At 48.7% G+C, this 11,751-nt stretch overlaps 1 protein-coding gene across 6 annotated transcripts; it reads right to left on the bottom strand.

Moving 5' to 3' along the window:
- Positions 1-104: 104 nt before the first annotated feature.
- Positions 105-11,573, bottom strand: LOC114858642 (myelin transcription factor 1-like). Of its 6 annotated transcripts, none has more exons than XM_029156121.3 (23): positions 11,227-11,573; positions 10,501-10,583; positions 10,216-10,270; positions 10,097-10,139; positions 9,939-10,007; positions 9,518-9,753; positions 7,908-9,017; positions 7,702-7,821; positions 7,501-7,591; positions 6,655-6,768; positions 6,364-6,581; positions 5,956-6,158; positions 5,638-5,853; positions 5,415-5,563; positions 5,081-5,143; positions 3,666-3,734; positions 3,286-3,348; positions 3,134-3,217; positions 2,818-3,039; positions 2,608-2,699; positions 1,876-1,979; positions 1,627-1,770; positions 105-1,071 (listed from the first exon to the last, which is right to left on the bottom strand). In XM_029156121.3, exons 3-23 carry the CDS (start codon positions 10,268-10,270, stop codon positions 931-933), a joined length of 3,606 nt encoding a protein of 1,201 aa, XP_029011954.1. In that variant the 5' UTR covers positions 10,501-10,583; positions 11,227-11,573; the 3' UTR covers positions 105-930. The 6 variants fall into 6 exon arrangements, with proteins under 6 accessions (XP_029011954.1, XP_029011953.1, XP_029011955.1 ...); XM_029156120.3 differs by having other exon boundaries at positions 105-1,074; positions 7,908-9,014; positions 11,227-11,565; XM_029156122.3 differs by having other exon boundaries at positions 105-1,074; positions 7,908-9,014; positions 9,939-10,004; positions 11,227-11,564.
- Positions 11,574-11,751: the final 178 nt, after the last annotated feature.

The raw sequence follows: 11,751 nt of genomic DNA, 5'->3' as shown, positions 1-11,751 counted from the left end.
ATAATTCTTAATTTAACTTTACTTATCCCAGATTGGGGAAATTAACCTGTATTTTTACAGTTTGGAGGAAGTGATGATTATGATGAAGGACACAGCTTCTCACATTTCACTGTAGGTTAACTTTTATTTCAAGAGCAACTTAAAGACTAATCCATACACAGCCATCGTTAACACATAGACAATACAAAATAAATATTCACCATCACTTTGTTCTTGTTCACCAAATAAATACCAAATATGTGCAGCTCAATTTTCCCAGTGTATTGCAATGTACTCAAAATAGTTTGTGGAAATAAAAGGAAACTCATATAAACATAACCAAAAAAATCTATAGAAAATTATTAAAAAACTTTCAGTTAGAAAATATTTGCACTTAAAAAGATCCCAGTATTTTAAATAAATAAGATATATAAAACTCATTCATAGTTGATATCTTAAAATATTTCCTCTTTGTTCAGCAATTCAGAGGAAATGATTCCTTCTCTTGGTTAAGTCTTCTCAGGTAGCGTTAAATAAATAATAATCATAATTATTTAATGCAAAATAAATAGGCAAACAGAAAGAGTACAGCAGACATGAGTACAGAAAGTTCTTAAACCAGTATCTGCAAAGGACTTAAATAGTTTCACAGCAATCGTAAGAATGAATCTACAAACTAGTCCCAATAAGTCGACAGCACTACGCTCATATAGAATACTATTAACATTACTGAGTAGATGGGATATGTCCACTAACTAAGAGTCTGCTCACGGCGCCACGGCTCCAGGCCTGGAGCCCAGTGTGCTACCACGGCTCAGGTCCACACGGACCGGTTCACTCACACCGTCATAAAGCAACATGCAAACAGTAAACAAACAGGAACTGAGGACAAAGTTTAAACTCAGAAGAATAAATTACATCTGGAAATAAAGAGTGGATTTCCCTGCGTGGTCACACCTCGATGCCCTTCACCGCCTGGTTGATGGACTCCAGCAGAGCCCGGTTCTCGGGGTTCTGGTAGCAGTCCTTATTGGTAAACATGTGGGTCAGGGTTTCCACGTAGCTGTCGAAGTTCTGCTCGGACAGCGGTTCCTGCTGGATGTAGACGCATGGTTCAGGTCACACATGTAACAACGCTTGATGAGGTTTGATATGAACGCCCCCTCAGTGTAAAGCTGTATAACGAGGCGTTGGATTTGGTAATGTTTGGTTTAGTGATGGTTTTGTTTGACAGGCAGGAGTCACTTCACCACCTGTGATGGTTGGAGACACTCCATATCCTTCACAGGCAGCAACAGGCCTGAAAACAGCTGGAGCCACGTGCTCACACTGACGGACCCAGATGTCCGACAACCTCACATGAATGAAAGACAAGCCCCACGACGTATTTCTAGATTTTTAGTAAATATGCGCTTTATGAGACTGTAACGTTATTTGTTCACTTAACATCCAAGTGTTTTATGCAGCAGGTTCCATATATCTATATGTCCTGGGCAGTTCATCTTTCATCAAACACTAATGATGCAACAGACCTCACTCAGGTCTGAACTCAGGCGGATGAACTGTCTAAGGAAGCGACAACACTGACAGAGGACCTTTTTCCTTCGCTTCAGCTACGACAAACAGAGGAACCTAATGGATACGTACCATGGTGGGCAGGCGGATGTGGGACAAGCTGTGGATCAGGGTCTGACTCAGGCCCGACAGCTCCAGAAACAAGGCCTTGTTCTTCTCGTCGATCTGTTTGTTCTCCTCCTCCATGCTCTTGAGGTTCTTCTCCATTGACGAGATCTAAAGCAGACACAGAACATCCCAGAGGCTTTACACATGCAGCTGGACCGCCCAACGCCTCCTACAGGTTTTCATCCCTGAGGCAGTGAATGAACCTGAGCTCACCTGAGTGTGAAGGTTCATCACATCAGTCTCCATCTCTGAGTTGGACTCGCTAAGCTCGTTGATCTCCTTGTTCAGTTGCTTGATATCCTCGTCATTATCCAAAACTGAACAAACAGAGTTTACAATCAGAACAAGCCCAACAGAACCAGACCTATGTTCTCCTGAGCAAACAGATGGACTAGTTCTGCTTCAGTGTTTCTGCATATTGATTTAATCAAGAACATGTCCATGAGATACAACATTTTTGTTGTGTCCTAAAACACAACAAACCCATCTGTGTTTCAGCAGATGAAGCCACTGACACCGTCGCCTTCTTCTGGACAACAACCTTTTTACTACCACATTGTTCAGAACTTCCTCTCATATAATGGACAATAGCAGAGATCATGTCTCAATACACTTATACACTTTTAAAAAATTTTCCAAGCCACATTACAACATGTTGCTTGTGACGACCCACAAACATATGGACAGACATAAGTTGTCCTTTGTCCACTTCATGTGTTACTTTCTCAGAGGGTTTGAGCTGAGGTCAGATGCTGCTCTTATTATAGGTCCACATGTATCTAATGGCATCTAATACAACATAACCTATAGAGCGGTGTTCTGGTGTGTGACATCACTTCCTGTTTCCTGTCTGACTGACCTCTACTTCCTGGTTCCCAGTCAGTATTTGTGGTTTATTCTGTCGTGTGTTGGTTACTGGCATGGCAGACAGAGTCGCTCTCTTACCATCGCTGGCTCTGAACTTGGCAGTGATGTACTCGTCTCCAGGGAACTTGGCTCTCTTCTTGTTAGCCGATGCTCTGGGACAACCTGACAGACTGAGGGAAGCAGCTGATGAGCATCACCCCTTCGAACAATGCCAACACAGACCTGAGCCAGGCTCTGACTGTAGCATGATTACACAGAGATGAGCGGGTCTGGGCCCTGTTGTGGTACCTGCGGTGCGTGAGGAAGCTGCCGTTGGCGTGGCCGGAGCCGTCGCAGCCCGGCGTGGGGCAGGTGGGGCCCTCGGTCTTGAAGGCCTTCCAGGAGAAGGGCGTGCCGTTGAGCAGACCCTCCTTCTGGCGCCGGGCAGCCAGCGGGCAGCCGTAGGCGCTGCGGTGCGTGGCGTACTTCCCACTGATGTGGCCCAGACTGTCACAGCCCGGAACCGGACACCTGAGGGGAGTGACGCTCCAGTCATTTATTCACAACATCACAGTAGGTTCCATTGACCCACAGTGAGACCATGAGTCGTGACTCACTGACTCACCTCAGCAGCTCGGAGTCGTCCTTGTCGTCCTTGGTGGGGGTGGATTTGACGCTGCCCTTCTTGGCTCGAGGGCATCCCGACAGACTGGGGAGAGAGCAGAGAGCGCTCAGCGCCTGAGCCGGGCCGCCGATGGAGAACCGAGAGGAACCTACCTCCTGTGTGACGCGTAGTTTCCCGTGATGTGGCCCGATCCGTCACAGCCTGGGGTGGGACACCTGCGACACACGTGCACGGTAGATCACACACACAACCGGTGCCGGACCAGTCAGAAAGATTTAAGTCTGTACACGCTGTCACCACAGTGTCTATCCAACATGGGCACAAACACTAAACACATGCACACTGGTTGCAGATATGCAGCTAATGAGCTAATGAATAGGCGTTGCTGCGTTTGCTCCCAGTTCTCAGCCCTTGACTCACTAATTCTCACTATTTCATATTAGTAGTTGAAGAAGAGCAGAGACAAAGCTGGAGCTGCAGACTGAACACGCAGTGACAGGTGAAGGTGAGAGACAGGAGGAATAAGACATACTTTAGTTCAGCTGTGTGGGCAGCCATGAGGGTCCGAAGTGATTTATCAGCAAGAGGACAGCCTGACAGACTGGAAGGTAGGTTAGAGAGAGAGAGAAGGAGAGAGAGCGTCAGAAACCAGACGGTGAACAGGATGTCTGAGTATGAGTGAGGAAACAAGCCTGAACCTTCTACAGACGTGTGTGTGTGTGTGTGTGTGTGTGTGTGTGTGTGTGTGTGTGTTTGTGTGTGTGTCATCAGCGCTTGGAGGAACCTCTGGGCCCGAGTCCTGCTCGGCCCAACTCAGCTCGTCTCTCACTACTGTGTCGCTCGTTTCTCCATCTCTCCTCGTTTCCGACCTCTAGCTTTGTTGGCCAGCGTTTACTTTAATTGTTATATTAGTTTCTGAGCTTCTACTTTTGCAGTGACTGAGATAAAGATCTCATTCTGTTTGTTCTAGTTGATTCTAAATGTGGACGTCAGGTAGTTGATGCTGTGTCTTTGCTGTTTATTACGTGGATCTCGTCTCTGCTCGTCTCTGCATTTGGGTTAGGGTCCTCATGAGACACTGGCTTGTGATATGTGGACAACCAGGGCTTGACTCCATCAGGAAATAGCTGGATTAACTACAGAGGAACTACAGCCACAGGAAACACTGAGAAAGTCAGGAATTATCTCCATTCTACTCCTCGGGAGCAGGTTAATCTCACACTTTAAATCAAATGTGAACTCACTCTGGTTTTAGATTTATTCAGCCAACAGGAACAGCTGAGGAAGCCTTGGTAGGTCTGCACATGTCAGACTAAATCAGACTGGGTCAGTCTGGATCACACTGGTTCAGACTAAGCCATATTGGGTCAGTCTCGATCAGACTGGGTCAGATTGTGTCAGACTGCTTTAGACTAAGTCAGACTAGCTCAGTGTGGATGACACTGGTTCAGACATCAAACTGGGTCAGACTGTGTCAGACTGGATCAGACTGGTTCAGAGTAAGTCAGACTGGTTCAGAGTAAGTCAGACTGGGTCAGACTAAGTCAGGCTGGGTCAATCTGGGATAAACTGGGTCAGACCGGGCCAGACTAAGTCAGACTGTGTCAAACTGGATCAGACTGGTTTAGACTAAGTCAGACTGGCTCAGTGCGGATGACACTGGTTCAGACTAGGTCAAACTGGGTCAGACTGGATCAGACTGGTTCAGAGTAAGTCAGACTGGGTCAGGCTGGGCGAGTCTGGATCAGACTGGGTCAGACTAAGTCAGACTAAGTCAGACTAAGTCAGGCTGGGTCAGTCTGGATCAGACCAAGTCAGACTGGGTCAGACTGGGCCAGACTGGGTCAGACTGGGTCAGTCTTCATCAGGCTGGGTCAGACCAAGTCAGACTAAGTCAGACTGGATCAGACTGAATCAGACCGGACTGGGTCAGTCTGCGGGACTTACCTTCGATGAGATGCATAGTTGCCAGTGATGTGTCCACTGCCATCGCAGCCTGGGGTCGGACATCTGGAGCCGAGACACACACTCACACGTCAGTGCATTGACTTGAACATGTGAAATAAATAAATAGATGAACTGTGGTTCCTTTATCAAACATAGACACACAAGAGATCACCTAGCGGCATAATAGTGTTGGATCATCTTTTGGGCAAAAGCTAATTATTCACTGTAAATACACCAACTCTGGCCTCGTAACATGACACAAGGTTTTTCTTGCTGAGTCCTGTCGTACCATAGTCTCTACAGTGGAAGGCAGACAGCAAAGAAGGCCACTTACACCAGAATCTCTTTTTTGCTGTCTTTGGGCTGGAACTTGACCTTGAAGGTGGATGTGGTGACCTCACCGGGGTACTTCCTGTCCTCCAGGTTCTCCTGGTCCTCTTCCTCCCCATCAGATGAGGTGTAGGAGGGCGCTGTGTACTCCACCTGGACAGAGGCAGCAGCATGTGTAACCAGCACCCCACCCCGATGCACTGCTCTCTGCTCTATCTGTGCCTCACCTCTTCGTGGTCTTCTTCCTTGCCGCTGCTTGCTTTGGTGAAGTCCAGCGGCCCGTCCCAATCGGGCTGCGAGCGGCCCTGAGACGAGCTGGTTCCAACGTACTGAGAGGACGAGGATGAGGAGGACGACGGCTCTGGAGACTGCATGTCATCCCGCTTGTTTTTTTTCATGCTGAGGTCCAAGGTGCCGTTTTCATCCACTTCGATGTCTGACTCCTATAACGATGATGATGATGATGATGATGATGATGACGAAGATGATGAGGATGAGCTAAAGGTGCAGTGAGCTAAGGCTCCATGTGTTCCGCGGTAACGTACCCGGGGGCAGACCTCCCTTGGGTTGGTCTGCAGACTCTCCGGTCTCTCCCAGCAGCGCGTGGACAGGTTGAGGATGGCCGTTGCTGCCATGTGGGCTGCCTCTGCGTCCTGGCTGTAGTCATAGCTACTGGAGGAGGAGGCACTTTTAGAGAATCCTCCAGACACTGTGTGGCTTGGGGAGGAGGCTTTAGGGAATGATTTAGCTGTGGAGGAGCAAAGCACGTTGAGTTACAGGACGGTGACAGACTGCACATCAAACTTAAGTCACGCCAGGTTTACAGCTGCTCCAGAGTAATAATATATCTGGTAAATAAAACAAATACATGTCCAAAGGCATGAAAAAATAATCCCATCATCAACTTAGAAGTAGTAGAATACAGTTGTAGTTCAAGCTCTTCTGTTTCTTACATTTGAAAGCTTTGGGCGACGTCTCCGTGGTGCCAGGCGTCTTTGGAATAAGCATGCGCTTCCCAAACACCTGGACGTCGAAGCTTGCATAGTCAAAGGACACCTTGGAGTACTTCTCCAGCTCCTTGGCCAGGTTGGCTCGAGGCGTGGTGGTCACGGCGTTGGGCCGGTAGCTGCCGTACTGAGGGATCTCCAGCTGCTTCACAAAACACATGGGCCTGGAGGGAAAGCCGTCAGTTAGAATGAGACCGGCAGCGACGCACGGCGGCCGTGTACGTTTGGACGTCTCACCTGAGCACGCGGTCCGAGTTCGAGGAGGGTTCACTGGCTGCAGACTGTAACTGGACCTGCTTGTCCTGGCCCTTGTTGAGTTTGGCTGCTGCGGCTATAGGGCAGCCGGACAAACTGCGGACACACAGGCGACACGTGGGCATCACCAAACTGTGTTTTTGGTTTGACTCCACTCGTGACCATTTAACATCAGATTTAGGTCAGTCACTAACTAGCTTCTCGTTGTGTGCTCTGTGCAACAGCACATATGATTCACTTATAGTGAAGTGATGCAGGGAAGCTGCACGTAGCTGATATGTGGGCTCAGGGCCGTTCATGTTGTAATAAATGACTAGTGTGTTCATTTAAAGTTGCAAATCTAAATTTTTCCACTCTTCCCTGTGTTCTTATCGTCCATGTTAAGCCCCGCTCCCTGGAGGTTAAAAATAGACCTGGACGCTACATAGACCCTCATTCAAGCGTTGGCTGCATTGAAGTTTACAGTGTGTCACCAACTGGACAGAGTCAGAACCTAACATAGACCATTAAACAGCAGGACTACGTGTCGTCATCATGAGGCGGAGCCTCACTGGCCTCACTCTGATCCTGTCAGTCTACACATGAATTCATTCTTCATCACACACACAGGACGTTAAAAGGATTGTGTGAGTATGAGTTAGTAGTTTGTGTAATGTTTTTTTATTCCTAATCATTTTTTACCACATGACCCAGACTGTAAAGCCCAGCGATGGACTGTGTATGTGTTTAGATAAGACTGTTTCTACACAAACAGACAAATATTCACGGGCACATTTGTCAGACCCGTGCTTCGTGTGTGCGTGTGTGCGTGTGTGTTCATGTGTTAACCTGCGGTGTGTGTTGCGGTTACTGTTCACGTGGCCTTGGCCTGTGCATCCAGGAGTCGGACACTTCAGGACGTTCTCATGCATGGCCAGGACTACAGACACAGACAGAGTGAGTCTTAAGCTCCAGTTCAAGTGGTGTTAGTAGTTTATCAGTAGGAGCAGTTAAGCGCGAGCGGCCGGCTCCGTCCTGTGCTCTACTCACTCTCTGGAGGGATCCTGTCTTTGTGTGGGCAGCCCGACAGGCTGCGGTGGTGCGGGTACAGCCCAGTGACGTGACCCGTCCCGTCGCAGCCCGGCGTCGGACACTTCACCTCCTTTTTCTCTAAACAGAGACAGGTGGTTTAAAATGAGCAGCCGAAGCTGAGACGCTGCTCTAAAACACCCACGTTGAAGCACGTGGACCGGTACCTTTGCTGTGGTGGCCGCTGCGGTTAGAGACCCCTGCAGCCTCAGAGCTCCTGCTGGAGCCGGAGTACGGCTGGTAGTCGGGGGAGCTGCGCGCCTCCTGACTCCCCTGCACCTCCTCTGCCTTCAGGGCGATCGCCTTCTCCAGCAGCCCCAGGTTCCCCCGCGTCATGTCCCAGTTCTCCGAGTCATCAGTGATTCCTGAGCCCTCTGAAATACGGTCTTGCTCCTCCTCCTCCTCTTCCTCCTCTTCCTCCTCCTCCTCTTCTTCTTCCTCCTCCTCCTCCTCTTCCTCCTCCTCCTCCTCATCCTCAGACCTGACATCTATGACCACAGTAGTTGGGGAGGCTTTGCTGGAGTCCTGTCCTTCCTCTTCCTCCTCCACCACTTCTCCTACTTCCTTCCTGCGCCCTTCATCCTCCTCATCCTCTTTCTCCTCCTCCTGCTCCTCCTCATTGTCTTCTTCATCACTGATGGGGGTGCTGACTTTTTCTTCCCTGAGACATAGCTCAGCTTCAGATTCCTGAGTGCGTGGACTCAAAGTGTACAGTGTATCAGCATGTTGGTGAACCTCCCCTTCTTCTCTTTCTCTCTCGTCTGTACCTTCCTGCGCTTCCTCGCCATCTTCCTCATCTCCCTCATCGTCTGGCTCAGCCCTCGTACTTTGCTGCTCTGTTAAACCTTTAGCCTGATGGTTGTAGTCTCCGCTGGAGTACTGATGATCAGAGTTCTCTTGGCTTAGGATCTGCCTCTCCACTTTCCACTCGTCTCCAGTAAAATCCGCTGTGTGATCTTCCTCCTCCTCTTCCTCAGCTTCCTTTTCTTTCTCCTCGTGCGTCTCCTTCAGCTCAGGAACACTTGGCTGTTGTTCAGGTTGCTCTGACGGCTGCTCTTTCGTCGCCAGTGGACCTCCCTGCTCCTCCTTCTCCTCTGTTTCCTCTGGTTGGTGATAATCTGTGACGGTCACTGGTTTCACCTCCTTGTTAGTTTCCTCCTGTTCAAGTTTACTCTCAGTTTCTGGGGTGAGCTTTTGGTTTTTGTCATCTTCAGGCGGGAGATGAAGTGATGACTCATCTGGTTCTGTGTCTGCTGTGGTCATGGCTGAGGGCTCTGCTTCAAAGTGTGAACAAATGTCATTGACACATGTGAGTCTGCTGATACACAACTCTACTGGTCACTGTGATGCCATTCACCTGCTGCAGAGGTCAACTACCTGCATCTAAAACTATAACTGACCACAGATTACTGCTGGTGAGACGTTAGTGGGGTCACATAATAAAATGTGCTACGTAAAGTAAACCTTTATCAAACTACGGAAATTCTGACCCCACATAGACGTATGAACGAACAGAAAGAGATAAACCCACACAGACGTATATAACCACCACGAAATGGGTTAAATTGAACAGAATGTTTAGCTGGTGCGTATGTAAAATCTTAGTCTAGAAGGTTTCTCTGATCATTGATCTGGCATGAGATGGTCCACCACCAGCCATGTTGTTCATATCTGGTGACTTCATTGATCCATATCAATGATATTCTGTCTGCTATTTAATGCTTAGTTCATTTTGAGATGCCAATCCAACAACAAAGTGAAGTCTCCTTCCACTCACTGTGTATCATCTCCAATCTGCCGCTTGCTTCGTCTTTCTTCTCTTCGTCCTGCTTTTCCTCATCCTCCTCTTTCTTCTCTCCATCCTCTTCTGCCACGTCACTGTCGGTGGTGGACTCCTTCTCTGCTGCCAGTTTACCAGGCTGGTTCCTCCTTTTGGGAGAACATAGGTTGTCATCAGCCTCAGCCTCAGCCTCCTCCAGCTTCCTCTTCTTCACGATCGGGCACCCCAGGACACTGAGGGGAGCAGGTCACAAGGGATTAACAATGACATGACTGTAAACATCATCCAGAATGTGATTATCACCAACATTGTTGGTACTGGTGTACTGGGTACTGATGTACTGGACATTGTACAGATTATCTTAACGACATAAATAAAACATCACACAAAACATTTGCTAAATCCTTATGAATCTCACCTTCTATGCCTTGAGTACCGTCCACTAACGTGACCTTTGCCATCACATCCAGGGGTGGGGCAGCTACTGCTGAGCAAAGCAAACACATGGTACACATTATACATAAACACAGTGTAAATGTGAACCTTAAAATGTGTGTGTATGTTTGCTCAATTTACCTCAGCTCTTGCTTCATCTCTGGCCCCAATAGTTCAGACGACACTGGGTTTAAAAGCAGGAGAATTATTAGACAGGAAATTAGTCCCTGAACAGAAGAGATCAAGTGTTTGATACTGACCACGAACGCCTTTGGAGCGAGTTCGTGTTCGCGTCTCTGTGATGTCCTGGCTCATCTGAAGAGAGACACGAAAAAAATATGTCAGACAGGCAGGCAGATACGCAGAAAGAAAGACAGGCAGACAGGCAGACAGGCAGACAGACAGACAGACAGACAGACAGACAGACAGACAGACAGACAGACAGATAGACAGATAGATAGATAGATAGATAGATAGATAGATAGATAGATAGATAGATAGATAGATAGATAGATAGATAGATAGATAGCGATAATTATAGATACTTTGATATAAATGCTTGTCCTTTGTGGTTTGGTGGCTCCTTTGCTCCACTTCTGGCTCAGCGTCTGAGCTTCAAATTCATTTTCTGTTTGAATGAACAGACAGACAGAAGACAGAACTTTACTGTGAATTCCCTAGAGACACAAACCCACCATGTTAACTCACTGAGTCCAGAACCATGTTAACGCACTGAGTCCCGCACAACACCCCCCCCCCCCCCCCCCCAACACACACACACACACACCCGCCCCCCGCCCCCGTGACATCGGGGGCATCTTTGGACGTGGACCGTCAGTTTCAGGCTATGCACAGAATGTAAATGTCAGCTGATACATAATAAATAATTCAGTCAGGATTAGGTGCAGTAGTCTAGCTTTATTTGGCCGGTTGTTTTCTGGACGAGGCCTTTCTCCAGTTGAAACGAGTAAACACCGAGCAAATGCCGGTCCGTCCGACCGGCTCCGTTAAATCCGGCTTTTATAGCGTTACGTGTAACGGGACCGGGCTGCCTTTGTATGGACCGGAAATAACGGCCGACAATAATAATCGCTTGGCAGTTTGCACATTTGGGCCCGCTTACATTTTTACCACGGCTGCTTCGCCCGGCAGACACCGGAGACGGGCCTAGATGAAGGATGCTCGTTCACCGGAGGGTTCATCCAAGAGCCCCAACAAACAGCGGCAAACGAGGCCGCTTCACGGTCTTTGTCAAAGACATAAAGCCTTACCTCGCTCAGACTGTTGCTCCCCTCCCCCTCCACTCTGACATCTCCAGGCTGCCGCACGGACGATCACTGCAGCCAACCACCGTTACTCCCGCGGCTCCAAGACGCCACCAGGACGCGACAGACCGGACTGATGGAACGTGTCCACGGCGTCAGGGTTCACCCAGCACCCCGAGCTGTTCAGCACCCCGGATAGAGCCGCCGAATCTTCAGCACCATGGACAGAAGCCTCTCAGCACCGCCCCTGCAGGCGTACCGGGGCACTGCAGCCAGCCGCGGCCTGGTTCCGCCTGGTCCGGGCCCTACTGCTGCTGTCAATATTTAATGAGCCGCACAACAGCTGGAAGATGATACTTATCCATAACCTACCAGCAAACCTGCTGAGTAGGTAGTGATTCTGCCTCAAGCTGTAGCAGCAGATGAGTGTGACATTAGATAAATAATCTTCAGTCACACAGACCTGAAACAAACTCTGCAGCAAGTCATAGTGGAATGTCTTAACAGCCAATCATAAAACAGAGCTTTGTT

Source organism: Betta splendens, chromosome 7 (assembly GCF_900634795.4).
Source record: "Betta splendens chromosome 7, fBetSpl5.4, whole genome shotgun sequence".
In the NCBI taxonomy this organism is placed as follows: Eukaryota; Metazoa; Chordata; class Actinopteri; order Anabantiformes; family Osphronemidae; genus Betta; species Betta splendens.
The sequence above is the reverse complement of the archived record's forward strand: the minus strand, read 5'-3'. Positions and strand labels throughout refer to the sequence as shown.